Source organism: Gossypium arboreum, unplaced genomic scaffold (assembly GCF_025698485.1).
Source record: "Gossypium arboreum isolate Shixiya-1 unplaced genomic scaffold, ASM2569848v2 Contig00215, whole genome shotgun sequence".
Taxonomy (NCBI): domain Eukaryota; kingdom Viridiplantae; phylum Streptophyta; class Magnoliopsida; order Malvales; family Malvaceae; genus Gossypium; species Gossypium arboreum.
Genome location: NW_026440332.1, coordinates 6,413 through 21,434, shown reverse-complemented (window position 1 = coordinate 21,434; position 15,022 = coordinate 6,413). Strand labels below are relative to the sequence as shown.

The 15,022-nt window shown below is 34.5% G+C and overlaps 1 protein-coding gene, 1 non-coding gene and 2 pseudogenes across 2 annotated transcripts; 3 read left to right on the top strand and 1 right to left on the bottom strand.

Moving 5' to 3' along the window:
• Positions 1-3,482: 3,482 nt before the first annotated feature.
• Positions 3,483-3,554, bottom strand: TRNAN-GUU (transfer RNA asparagine (anticodon GUU)). Its single transcript has one exon. It is a non-coding gene; the product is annotated as a tRNA-Asn (tRNA).
• Positions 3,555-3,680: 126 nt separating this feature from the next.
• LOC128288436 (protein TIC 214-like) lies at positions 3,681-4,840 on the top strand (annotated as a pseudogene).
• Positions 4,841-9,696: 4,856 nt separating this feature from the next.
• On the top strand, positions 9,697-11,847 carry LOC128288429 (NAD(P)H-quinone oxidoreductase subunit H, chloroplastic-like; annotated as a pseudogene).
• Positions 11,848-13,165: 1,318 nt separating this feature from the next.
• Positions 13,166-14,537, top strand: LOC128288430 (NAD(P)H-quinone oxidoreductase subunit I, chloroplastic). Its single transcript, XM_053024863.1, has 3 exons — positions 13,166-13,238; positions 13,308-13,345; positions 13,583-14,537. Exons 1-3 carry the CDS (start codon positions 13,166-13,168, stop codon positions 14,162-14,164), a joined length of 693 nt encoding a protein of 230 aa, XP_052880823.1. The 3' UTR covers positions 14,165-14,537.
• Positions 14,538-15,022: the final 485 nt, after the last annotated feature.

Here is a 15,022-nt window from a genome sequence, read left to right as displayed (position 1 = left end):
TACAGTGGTCAAATAGGATCATTTTCTTCTCGAGTACTTTTTTCATCATGTGGGAGTTCGAATTAATCCCGTTTATCTACTTCTATCCATGTGGGGAAAGAAACGTCTGTACTCGGCTACAAATTTATTTTGTACACCGCAGGGGGTTCCTTTTTCATTAATAGGAGTTTTGTCTCGGTTTATACGGTTCTAATGAACCAACATTAAATTTTGAAACATTAGCTAATCAATCCTATCCTGTCGCACTGGAAATAATATTCTATATTGATTTCTTATTGCTTTTGCTGTCAAATCGCCGATTATACCTCTTACATACGTGGTTACCGGATACCCACGGGGAGGCCCATTACAGTACTTGTATGCTTCTAGCCGGAATTTTATTAAAATGGGAGCATATGGATTAGTTCGATCAATATGGAATTATTACCCCATGCGCATTCCATATTTTCTCCTGGTTGATAATAGTGGTACAATGCAAATAATTTATGCAGCTTCAACATCTCTTGGTCAACGGAATTTAAAAAGAATAGCCTATTCCTCCGTATCTCATATGGGTTTCATAATTATAGGAATTGGTTCGATAACTGATACGGGACTCAACTGAGCTATTTTACAAATAATATCTCATGGCTTTATCGGTGCTGCACTTTTTTCTTGGCAGGAACGAGTTATGATAGAATGCGTCTTGTTTATCTCGACGAATGGGCGGAATGGCCGTTTCGATTCCCAAAATATTTACGATGTTCAGTATCTTATCCATGGCTTCTTGCATTACCGGGCATGAGTGGTTTTGTTGCAGAATTGATAGTCTTTTGGAATAATTACCAAAAATATTTTTAATGCCAAAATACTAATTACTTTCGTAATGGCAATTGGAATGATATTAACTCCTATTTATTCATTATCTATGTCACGTCAAATGTTCTATGGATACAAGCTATTTAATGCTCCAAGTTCTTATTTTTGATTCTGGACCACGAGAGTTATTTGTTTCGATCTCTATCTTTCTACCAGTAATAGGTATTGGTATTTATCCGGATTTCGTTCTCATTATCAGGTGAGAAAGTCGAAACTATTCTATATAATTATTTTTATAGATAGTTTTCATGAATAAAAAAATCAAATCCTATGGTTTTAAAATTGGTCGTTGTACAATGAAAAGAAAAGAAGTCTTTTTCTTCTCTTAAGTTGCTAAGTAAAAAGGTAAAAGCATTAAATTGAATTTTAATCAGACATCTTTTTTGTTAGAACCTTTGAATAGTGAGCGATTCAAGGTTCTTGACAGCTTACAATAAGTTTTTTATACTTATATATAATATATACGCGTCCTGTGTTAGTATTTGTTAGGCCTAGCCTCTTTATTCAATTCAATTAGATGTTAATTTAATGTAAATGAACCATAACTATGTAAACCTATTCCTAATAGATTGACCCCAAAATAGCATATCCAAATTATAAGAAATCCCATAGAAGCCACAAGTGTGAACACCTTCCAAATTTGTTCGGGTATGGAAATAAATCGCGAATACGGTGGCAGAAGGGAGCTTGACTGCAAGACCCACCCGTCGAGCAGGGACGAAAGTCGGCCTTAGTGATCCGACGGTGCTGAGGAAGGGCCGTCGCTCAACGGATAAAAGTTACTCTAGGGATAACAGGCTGATCTTCCCAAGAGCTCACATCGACGGGAAGGTTTGGCACCTCGATGTCGGCTCTTCGCCACCTGGGGCTGTAGTATTCCAAGGGTTGCTGTTCGCCCATTAAAGCGGTACGTGAGCTGGGTTCAGAACGTCGAGACAGTTCGGTCCATATCCGGTGTATGTTAGAGCATTGAGAGGACTTTCCTAGTACGAGAGGACCGAAGGACGCACCTCTGGTGTACCAGTTATCGTGCCCACGGTAAACGCTGGGTAGCCAAGTGCGGAGCGGATAACTGCTGAAAGCATCTAAGTAGTAGCCCACCCAAGATGAGTGCTCTCCTATCCGACTTCCAGAGCCTGTAGCACAGCCGAGACGGCGGGTTTCTGTCCCTGCGGGGATCGAGTGACAGAAGTTTTGAGAATTCAAGAGAAGGTCACGGCGAGACGGAGCTGTTTATCATTACGATAGGTGTCATGGAAGCAGCAGTAAGTATGCAGCTTAGAGGCATCCTAACAGACCGGTAGACTTGGAACCTTGTTCCTACATGACCCGATCAATTCGATCAGGCACTCGCCATCTATTTCTCATTGTTCAACTCTTGACAACACGAAAATCCATTGTTCAACTCTTTGACAACATGAAAAACCAAAAGCCTGCCCTCCTCTCTATCTATCCATGGGATGGAAGGGCGGAGGCCTTGGTGTCCCTCCAGTCAAGAATTGGGGCCTCTATAATCACTAGCCAATATGCTTTTCCTTTCTCGCACGCCTTCTTCGTTCATGGTTCGATATTCTGGTGTCCTAGGGCGTAGGAGGAACAACACCAATCCATCCTGAACTTGGTGGTTAAACTCTCCACTGCGGTGACGATACTGTAGGAGAGGTCCCGGCAAAATAGCTCGACGCCAGGATGATAAAAGTTATCATCTTCATTCTTATTACTTTTCAATATGAAAAGTAATAAGAATGGAAAATGAAAAGGTCGTCTTATTCAAAACCCCAATTATGAAACTCTCTCTCCCACTTCACACCTCGAACGCACCGTTCTTATAGAGAGAAAGGCACTCTTCACATCTTCTTAACCCGAAATGGCTGGGGAGAGGAAAGGTTCTTTTTTAGGGTACTCCTGGGAACAGATCCAGGGAGACGAGGGGCCTGTAGCTCAGAGGATTAGAGCACGTGGCTACGAACCACGGTGTCGGGGTTCGAATCCTCCTCGCCCACAACCGGCCCAAAAGGAAGGACCTTCCTCTGGGGGGTAGGGAAAATCATGATCGGGATAGCGGACCCAAAGCTATGGAACTTGGGCGTGGGTCTTTTTGCCGAAATGGAGTGGCTTTTTATTTATTATTTATCGTATATTTACTTTTCGTTTGATTTTATATTTATATATAGTATTACCGGCCAAAACAAAATAAGCATATTTTTTGTTTTACGCCCCAACTCTTCCTCAGCCAGGCTTGGGCAGAATAGCAGAGCAAGTACAAGTATTAGTAGCATAGAAAATGCGCTCCTCGTCATTAAATTAATGTTTTGCTCGCGGTAATTGTGGCTCTCGGGAGAATCGATGACTGCATCTTTGAGGCATTTGCTAGTACTAGTACATCTGAGAATTCTTAATTGGCTGGTTGTAAATAGCCCCGGGACTATGGAATAAAGGGATTATCCCGGACACCTACACTGAGGTATTGACGGTGATTCTCAAATATCGCAGAACAGAATGTGATACGATGAGATAGAATGCAATAGGAAACAAAGACACAGGAACGGGTTACCTGCTTCTAACGGTCAAAGCGAACCTTTCATTCTGACATTCTGAATTCTTTAATTCGGAATGAATCAAATCTCCTCAAGTAGGATTCGAACCTACGACCAGTCAGTTAACAGCCGACCGCTCTACCGCTGAGCTACTGAGGAACAAATGGAGATTAGATCCTCATAGAGTTCAATTCTGTTCTCAACCCATGACCAATATGAACTCGAAGTTTCCTTCGTAACCCCGGAACTTCTTCGTAGTGGCTCCGTTCCATGCCCTCATTTCATAGGGAACCTCAAAGTGGCTCTATTTCATTATATTCCATCCAGATCCCAATTCCATTTTTATATTGTCATTGACATGACATAAGAGATGTCGGTTCTAGTCTATCTTTTTCTATTTCTATATATGTATATGGAAAGTTCAAAAATCATCATATAATAATCCAGAAATAGAAAAGAAAAAAGGGAGGTTAATGATGATTTTAAAATCTTTTATACCAGGGAATCTAATATCCTTATACATGACGATAATCAATTCGGTCGTTATGGTCGGACTTCTATTATGGATTTCTGACCACACTATCCATAGGTCCCTCTTATATCTTCCTTCTACGAGCTCGGTTTATGGAAGAAGGAGAAGAAGGAACCGAGAAGAGAGTATCAGCAACAACTGGGTTTATTGCAGGCCAGCTCATGATGTTCATATCAATCTACTATGTACCTCTGCATTTAGCATTGGGTAAACCTCATACAATAACTGTCCTAGCTCTCACCGTATCTTTTGTTTCATTTCTTCTGGAACAATCACAAAGACTTTTTGATCATAGACGTCCTACCAGAAATTCAATGCGTAATCTTAGCATTCAATGTGTATTCCTGAATAATCTCATTATTCAATTATTCAACCATTTCATTTTACCAAGTTCAATGTTAGCCAGATTAGTCAACATCTATATGTTTCTGATGCAACAACAATATGTTATTTGTAACAAGTAGTTTTGTTGGTTGGTTAATTGGTCATATTTTATTGATGAAATGGGTTGGTTGGTATTAGTCTGGATACAACAAAATAATTTAATTAGGTCTAATGTACTTATTCGATCTAATAAGTATCTTGTATCAGAATTTAGAAATTTATGGCTCGAATCTTTAGTATTCTGTTATTTATTACCTGTGTTTACTATTTAGGCAGAATACCGTCACCCATTCTAACTAAGAAACTGAAAGGAATTTCCGAACCGGAAGAAGTGGGGGAAAGTGAGGAAGAAAGAAACATAGAAATAGAAACTATTTCCGAGGGGGGAGGGGCTAACCAGAAACAGGGGACCGAAGAAAATACTTCTTCTTCCCTTTTTCCGGAGGAAGAGGTGGATCCGAGCAAAATCGACGAAACAGAAAAGCTACGAGTGACTGGAAAGAAAAAAAAAAAATAAAGGGCGAATTCCACTTCGTTTTAAAGAGACATACTATAAAAATAGACCGGTTTATGAAACTTTTATCTGGATGGGAATCAAGAAAGTTCAGTTAGAAATATTAAAAAAAAGAAGATAAATATTTATTATGGATTGAAAACCTCTTGTGACACTTCTTTTGATTCTAAACGATGGAATCGACCTTTGCGATATATAAAAAATGACCGGGTTGAAAATGCTATAAAAAATGAAATGTCACAATATTTTTTTTATACATGTCAAAGTGATGGAAAAGAAAAAATATCTTTTACGTATCCACCCAGTTTAGCAACTTTTGGGGAAATGATACAAAAAAAAATATATTTTTTCACACCAGAAAAATGGTTTTCTGATGAATTGTATACTGATTGGAGTTTTATCAATGAACTAAAAAGAAGAAATTTGAGTAAGGAGTTTATAAAAAGAGTCGAATCTTTAGATAAGGAATCTTTTGATCTGGGCATACTTGAAAAAAGGACTCGATTCTCTAATAATGAAACTAAACGAGAATACTTGCTCAAACTATATGATCCTTTCTTGCATGGACCCTACCGCGGAAGAATCAAAAATGGGGTTCCCTTTACATAAATCAAACTTATAAAAAAAAACACGGATCCATTTTGGATAAATAAGATTCATGCTCTACTTACTACTGATTATCACGACCTTGAACAGACACTAGATACACTCAATATAAAAATCATTAGCAACAGAAAAGAACTCTCTTATTGACATTGACAGAAGATGAACAGGGAAATATCGATTCCGAGGATCGAGTCAAAATTTTGAAATTTTTATTCAATATAGTTATAACTAATCCCAACAATCAAACAATTAGAAAAAAATCTATTGGAATAAAAGAAATAAGTAAAAAAGTTCCTCGATGGTCATACAAATTAATCGACGATTTAGAACAACAGGAGGGAGAAAACGAGGAAAATGTAACAGCAGAGCATGAAATTCGTTCAAGAAAATCCAAGCGCGTCGTGATTTTTACTAATAACCAGGCAAACGCCGATACTTATACTAATACCAAGGATGCTAATGATCCTGATCAAACAGACGAAGTGGCTTTGATACGCTATTCGCAACAATCGGATTTTCGGCGCGACATAATAAAGGGTTCCATGCGTGCCCAAAGGCGTAAAACAATTACTTGGGAGCTGTTTCAAGCAAATGTACATTCCCCCCTTTTTTTGGACAGAGTAGACAAACCACTCTTTTTTTCTTTTGATATTTCTGGACCGCTGAAACGAATATCTCGAAATTGGATATGTAAAAACAAAGAATCAAAAATTTCTGATTATACAGAAAAAAAGATCGAGAAAAAAGACGAGGCCAAAAGAGAAAAATACAAAAGAGAAGAGAAAATGAGGATAGAAATAGCAGAAGCTTGGGATAGTCTTTTACTTGCTCAAGTAATAAGGGGCTCCGTGTTAATAACCCAATCAATTCTTAGAAAATATATTATATTACCTTCACTGATAATAGTTAAAAACATTGCCCGTATGTTATTATTTCAATTTCCTGAGTGGTCTGAGGATTTAACGGATTGGAATCGAGAAATGCATGTTAAATGCACTTATAATGGTGTTCAATTATCCGAAACAGAATTTCCAAAAAACTGGTTAACAGACGGTATTCAGATAAAGATCCTATTTCCTTTTTGCCTGAAACCTTGGCACAGATTTAAACTACAACCCTCTCATAAAGATCCAATGAAAAAAAAGAAAGGTCAAAAGAATGATTTTTGCTTTTAACAGTTTGGGGAATGGAAACTGAACTACCTTTCGGCTCTCCTCGAAAACGGCGTTCGTTTTTGAGCCTATTTTAAAGAACTAAAAAAAATAAAAAATGGAAAACGAAATGTTTTATAGCTTTAACAATTTTAAAAGAAAAACTAAATTGTTTTTGAAAAGCTTCAAAAGAAACAAAAAAAATGTATCACCAAAGCATTCTATTTCTAAAAGGAATAATAAAAGAACTTTCAAAATAAATCCAATTCCATTTTTGGGTTGAGAGAACCATATGAATTAAGCGAAACTAAAAGGATTCGATAATCAGTAATAAGATGATTCACAAATCATCCCTTCAAATTCAATCTATGGCGTGGACAAATTATTCATTAACCGAAAAAAAAATAAAAGATCTGACTAAGAGAACAAACACAATCAAAAATCAAATACAAAAAATTCTAATTATAAAAGACAAGAAAAACGAATTTCTAACTCAAGAAATAAATAGTAGTTCTAACAAAATAAGTTATCAGGATAAAATATTAGAATCATCAAAAAAATTTTGGCAAATAGTAAAAAGAAGAAATATTCGATTAATCCAGAAATTCTATTTTTTTATAAATTTTTTCATTGAAAAGATATACATGGATATTCTTCTATATATCATTAATATTCCAAGAACCAATACCCAACTTTTTCTTGAATCAACAAAAAAAATGATTGAGAACTTCATTCACAATAATGAAGCAAATCAAGAAAGAATTAATAAAACAACTAAAAATACAACTCATTTTATTTCAACTATAAAAACCTCACTTTCTTCACTTTCTAATATTAGTATTAGAAATAAAATGAAAAGCTTTTGTGACTTATCCTCCCTCTCACAAGCATATGTATTTTACAAATTATCACAAACCCAAGTTATTAGTTTTTATAAATTCAAACCTATCCTTCAATATCATGGAACATCTCTTTTTCTTAAAAATGAAATAAAAGATTATTTTGAAGAACGGGGAGTATCTCATTCCAGATTAAGACATCATTATGGGTTAAGACAGAAAATTGTTTGGCATTCTGGAATGAATGAATGGAAAAACTGGTTAAGGAGTCGTTATCAATACGATTTAGTTCAGAATAGATGGCTAAAATTAGGACCAGGACAATGGCGAAATAGAGTCAATCAACACTATCTGGCTCAAAATAAACATTTAACAAAATGGGATTCAGATGAAAAAGAAAGATTAATTCATTACGAAAAAAAAAATGATTTTCAAGCGAACTCATTACTAACTCAAGAATATAAACTGAATCAAGAACAAAAATATAAAAAATCTAATTTTAAAAAACACTATGGATATGATTTTTTATCATATAAATCTATTAATTATCAAGATAAGAGGGACCCGTATGCTTATGGATCACCATTCCAAGTAAATAAGAGGGAAGAGAGTTCTTATCATTACAACATGGATAAACAAAATTTTTTTGATACACTGAGGGATATCCCCATCCATAATTATCTAGGAGAAGGCGATATCCTAGATGCTATGGGGAATTTTTCGCACAGAAAGTTTTTTAATTGGAGAATTCTTGATTTTTGTCTTAGAAATAAGGTCGATATTGAGTCCTGGGTCGATACCAGTACCAAGAGTAAGAAAAATATTAAGACTGTGGTTAAGAATTATCAAATAATTGATAAAATGGACCTTTTTTATTTCACAATTTATCAAGATCAAGAAAGCAACCCATCCAATAAAAAAGGAAGCCATTTTGATTGGATGGGACTGAATGAAGAAATACTAAGTCATCCTATACCGAATCTAGAACTTTGGTTCTTCCCAGAATTTGTGCTATATAATGCATATAAGGTTAAACCATGGATCATACCAATAAAATTACTTCTTTTTCAATTTTAATGGAAATAGAACATTAATAAAAATATTATTGAAAATAAAAAAGGACTCTTTATAGCACCAAACGAAAACAAATTATTGGATTAGAGAATCGAAATCAAGAAGAAAAGAACCCATAGGTGAAGGGGGTCTTGTATCAGATGCACAAAACAAGGAAATTTTAAATCCGTTCTCTCAAACCAAGAAAAAGATGTTGAAGAAGATTATGATAAATCAGACAAAAAAAACGTAGAAAGAAAAAGCAATACAAGAGCAACACGGAAGCAGAGCTTGATTTCTTCCTAAAAGGTATTTGCGTTTTCAATTGAGATGGATGATTCTTTAAATCAAAGAATAATCAATAATATCAAAGTATATTGCCTCCTGCTTAGACTGATAAATCCAAACGAAATTGTTATATCCTCTATTCAACGGGGAGAGATGAATCTGGATATTTTGATGATTCAGAAGGATTTAACTCTTAGAGAATTAATGAAAAAGGAATATTGATTATCGATCCAGTTCGTCTGTCGGCAAAAAATGATGGACAATTTATTCTATATCAAACTATAAGTATTTTGTTGGTTCATAAAATAAACACCAAATTAATCAAAGATACCAAGAAAAAACTATATTGATAAAAATCATTTTATGAATTTATTGCAAGACATCAAAAGATGACTGAAAATAAAGACAAAAATCATTATGATTTGTTTGTTCCTGAAAATATTTTATCCCTAACCACCGGCGAGAATTGCGAATTGAATTTCTTTCAATTCCAGGATAAAAATGGTATGCATAGAAATGCAGTATTTTTAAATAATGTAAAAACTGTGGTCAAGTTTTGACTAAAACAAACATCTTGATAGTGATAAAAGAAACTAATTAAATTAAAGTTCTTTCTTTGGCCCAATTATCGATTAGAAGATTTAGCTTGTATGAATCGATATTGGTTTAATACTAATAACGGCAGTCGTTTCAGTATGATAAGGATCCGTATGTATCCGCGTCTGAAAATTCGTTAATGGTACATTTTAATGGTACATTTTCCCTATATTATGTATGTATCGTGACGGGTATATGAAAACAAATAGATGGTCACAAGGATTGTCTTACATTTTATTCTGATACACGATACTAATTTAATGACATACATATCAATTAGATCGACAAATGAATCAACAAAATCTCTTATTTGAACTCTAAAATTTTCTTTGTAGAAATCTCTCACTCTTTTGTATCCCTATACGAATCAAATCGAAACCCGGATTGATTAATTTTATTTGAAAAAAAAAATGATAAAGTTCATAACGAACTTAAAATCATCGTGTATATCAAAATGACTGGTATTATTATTACTGATCAGTAAAATTCACATTCAAAAAAAGGGGGAAATTTTTTGGTTTTATGGTAAAAAATTCATTCATCTCAGTTATTTTTCAAGAAAAAAAAGAAGAAAACAGGGGGTCTGCTGAATTTCAAATAGTTAGTTTCACCAATAAGATACGAAGACTTACTTCACATTTGGAATTGCACAAAAAAGACTATTTATCTCAGAGAGGTCTACGTAAAATTCTAGGAAAACGTCAACGACTGCTATCTTATTTATCAAAGACAAATAAAATACGTTATAAAGAATTAATTGGTGAGTTGGATATTCGGGAATCAAAAAATCGTTAATTTGCAAATTTTGAATTAGTCGATTTATTAGATTTTCATTTTGATGTACTTGTTTTCGTTTTCAACAATTCATGTAAGAATGAATCGAGGAAAACTTATGAATCTATCAGCTACAGAAAAGACCTTATGATAGTCAATATGGGGCCTCACCACCCATCAATGCATGGTGTTCTTCGTCTCATCGTTACCTAGATGGTGAAGATGTTGTTGACTGTGAACCAATATTAGGTTATTTACACAGAGGAATGGAAAAATTGCGGAAAACCGAACAATTATACAATATTTGCCTTTATGTAACGCGTTGGGATTATTTAGCCACCTATGTTCACGGAAGCAATAACCGTAAATGGACCAGAACAGTTGGGGAATATTCAAGTCCCTAAAAGGGCCAGCTATATCAGAGTAATTATGTTGGAGTTGAGTCGTATAGCTTCTCATCTATTATGGCTTGGACCTTTATGGCAGATATTGGCACAGACCCCTTTTTCTATATTTTCAGAGAAAGAGAATTAGTATATGATCTATTCGAAGCTGCCACCGGTATGAGAATGATGCATAATTATTTTCGTATCGGAGGAGTGGCGGCTGATCTACCTTACGGCTGGCTAGATAAATGTTTGGATTTCTGTGATTATTTTTTAACAGGAATTGTTGAATATCAAAAACTTATTACGCGAAATCCTATTTTTTTAGAACGAGTTGAAGGGATAGGCGTTATTGGTGGAGAAGAAGCAATAAATTGGGGTTTATCCGGCCCAATGCTACGAGCATCTGGAATCAAATGGGATCTTCGGAAAGTTGATCATTATGAGTGTTACGACGAATTTGATTGGGAAATCCAGTGGCAAAAAGAAGGAGATTCATTAGCTCGTTATTTAGTCCGAATCAGTGAAATGACGGAATCTATAAAAATAATTCAACAGGCCCTGGAAGGAATTCCGGGTGGTCCCTATGAGAATTTAGAAACTGATGCTTTGATCGAGAAAGGATCCAGAATGGAATGATTTTGAATATCGATTCATTAGTAAAAACCTTCTCCCACATTTGAATTACTGAGACAAGAACTTTATGCGAGAATGGAAGCCCCAAAGGAGAATTAGGAATTTTCTGATAGGGGATCAAAGCGGTTTTCCTTGGAGATGGAAAATTCGCCTGCCGGGTTTTATCAATTTGCAAATTCTTCCTCAGTTAGTTAAAAGAATGAAATTGGCTGATATTATGACGATACTAGGTAGCATAGATATCATTATGGGAGAAGTGGATCGTTGAAATGATAATTTATACGACAGAAGTAGAAGATATCAATTTTTTACACATTGGAATCTTTAAAAGAGGTCTATGGGATCATATGGATGTTGGTCCCTATTTTGACTCTTTGTATTGGGAATCACAATAGGTGTACTAGTAATTGTATGGTTAGAAAGAGAAATATCTGCAGGAATACAACAACGTATTGGGCCTGAATATGCCGGTCCTTTGGGCATTCTTCAAGCGCTAGCAGATGGAACAAAACTGCTTTTCAAAGAAAATATTCTTCCATCTAGAGGCAATACTCGTTTATTTAGTATTGGACCGGCTATAGCAGTCATATCAATTTTACTAAGTTTTTCAGTAATTCCTTTTAGCTCTCGCCTTATTTTAGCCGATCTCAATATCGGTATTTTTTTATGGATTGCCATTTCAAGTATTGCTCCTGTTGACTTCTTCTTATGTCAGGATACGGATCAAATAATAAATATTCCTTTTAGGTGGTCTGCGAGCTGCTGCTCAATCGATTAGTTATGAAATACCATTAACTCTATGTGTTTTATCAATATCTCTACGTGCGATTCGTTGAACTAGAAACTTTATTTTACCTATTCCTTTCGTTCTAGAAAATAAGTTGAGTTGATAAACTAAATTAGATAGTTATATATGAGTGAAAGAAAGCAGCTTATAAATTCGCAGTAAATTAAACAAAAAAAATAGAATCTCATTTCCTATGTACAAAAGTTAAGGAAGAAAACGTAAGAAGAAGTCTTTACCCCAAGACGGGTTGATTAGTCAATCTAGCTTGAAGCGGGCTCAAAAGATCAACCGTATAGAGTTTTCGCTATCCTTTGTATGGATTCCCATACATGTATTGCTAAACAAACGGGGGATTGAACAAAAAACGAGTGGATGGTTAGGAACACCAAAATACATAAAGGATTGGTAATGGAGATTATGTAAATTATATAAAAAGAGACTTCTGGATAACATAAAAAGAATACTAATTGGGGCTTTAAATTCGTAGAAATGACTAGGCAGTACTCCCCATGATTCCGGTCCAGAGTATCCTCCTATCTGCCGATTAAAGTAATGACTATCAGGAACGAAATAATCCTTTACTATTTTTTAGTTTAAGCCCCATTCGTGGTTTTATCAGATCCGAAAGCAGAATAGAACGAAAGAAATAATAAAGAATAAAAAAAGAAATCTTTTTTTTTATTCTTTCTTTCATAGATATAGAGAGATCTAATCCGTGTCATGATTTATGAGCTAATGGAATGTTTCATTTTTTTCGTAATAGAAAACAATGGGTTGAAATATCTATTGATATTCTACAAGAAGTATTTTATTGAAGGCTTAAGTTATTACTCAACAAATAAAAATTGAAATTATGAATGGGCGAGATCAATTCAGAAGCACTTTTTTTTTATTCTTCAGAATATAGCAGACGGAATTCCATTGGTATAATTTTGGACCTTCCAATCTATTTTTTCTCTATCTATTCTACAACCATACGAAGATAAATAATACTGATTCGGTCCTAAAATTTATTTATGACCCACGAGGAGCCGTATGAGGTGAAAATCTCATGTACGGTTTTGGACTAGCGATGTAAACAGTGATGTTATCATCGACTATAATTATCTAACAGTTCAAGTACAGTTGATATAGTTGAGGCGCAATCAAAATATGGTTTTTGGGGATGGAATTTGTGGCGTCAGCCAATAGGGTTTATCGTTTTTCTAATTTCTTCTAGCGGAATGCGAGAGATTACCTTTGATTTACCAGAAGCGGAGGAAGAATTAGTAGCAGGGTATCAAACCGAATATTCAGGTATCAAATTTGGTTTATTTTACGTTGCTTCCTATTCAAATCTATTACTTTCTTCGTTATTTGTAACAGTTCTTTACTTGGGGGGTTGGAATATTTCCATTCCGTACGTATTCGCCCCTGAGCTATTTGAAATAAATAAAATAAATGGAATCATTGGAACGACAATTGGTATCTTTATTACATTAGCTAAAACTTATTTGTTTTTGTTTATTTCTATCGCAACACGATGGACTTTACCTAGGTTAAGAATGGACCAATTATTAAATCTCGGGTGGAAATTTCTTTACCCATTTCTCCGGTAATCTATTATTAACAACTTCTTTCCAACTTCTTTCACTGTAAAGAAAAAAGAATCTGAGATTCATGACTTGGTTCAAACAAGAGAAAGAAACAAACATAAAATTATTCATAGATATTCACGATATGTTCCTATGGTAACTGGGTTCATGAATTATGGCCACCAAACAGTCCGAGCAGCAAGGTACATTGGTCAAGGTTTCATGATTACCTTATCCCACGCAAATCGTTTACCCGTAACTATTCAATATCCTTATGAAAAATTAATCACATCAGAGCGTTTCCGCGGACGAATCCATTTTGAATTTGATAAATGCATTGCTTGTGAAGTATGTGTTCGTGTATGCCCTATAGATCTACCCGTTGTTGATTGGAAATTTGAAACGGATATTCGAAAAAAACGATTGCTTAATTACAGTATTGATTTCGGAATTTGTATATTTTGTGGTAACTGCGTTGAGTATTGTCCAACAAATTGTTTATCAATGACTGAAGAATATGAACTTTCTACTTACGACCGTCACGAATTGAATTATAATCAAATTGCTTTGGGCCGTTTACCAATGTCAGTAATTGACGATTATACAATTCGAACAATTTTGAATTCAATTCAAAGAAAAACTCAGTAAGTAAACCTCCTGTTCTATTAAAGTAAAGAGAAATTTCCCATTCATTCTTTTAAGGTTCCGTTTTGGTTTAAGTTAAAAGACTGTTTGGTTTGAATTAAAAAAAGAATGAGGCCTTTGGTCAATAAATAAAAATTCAATTACAAATTAACAGGTTGATAAGAATTTCGGATTCCTTTTTATTGAAAATTAAAATATATTAATATATTCGTAATTATTTCGAAATATATAGTTTCAAAAAACAAAATACCCTTTTCTTTTGAACAAAAAAGAATCAAAAACGAAACTATCCAATAATTGTGCTTAGAGCAATTCACGCCTAATAGATTAGGATTTTATTCAATTAGGAACGTATCATAAAAAAAAATTCCTGGTCGGGTCAATAAGATCATGAAAAGCATTTCGATTTATTTATCTCTTTATTTTACACAGAATGGATTTGCCTGGACCAATACACGATTTTCTTTTTAGTTTTTCTGGGATCGGGTCTTATATTAGGAGGCCTGGGAGGTGATTACTTACCAACCAATTTATTCTGCCTTTTCATTGGGATTGGTTCTTGTTTGTATATCCTTATTTTATATTCTCTCAAATTTCATTTTGTAGCTGCTGCCCAGCTCCTTATTTATGGGGAGCCATAAATGTTTTAATCCTATTTGCTGTGATGTTCATGAATGGTTCAGAATATTATAAAGATTTTAACTGTGGACCATTGGGAATGGCCTTACTTCGTTGGTTTGTACAAGTATTCTTGTTTCGCTAATTACTACTATATTAGATACATCATGGTACGGGATTATTTGGACTACAAGATCAAATCAAATTATAGAACAAGATTTGATAAGTAATAGTCAACAAATT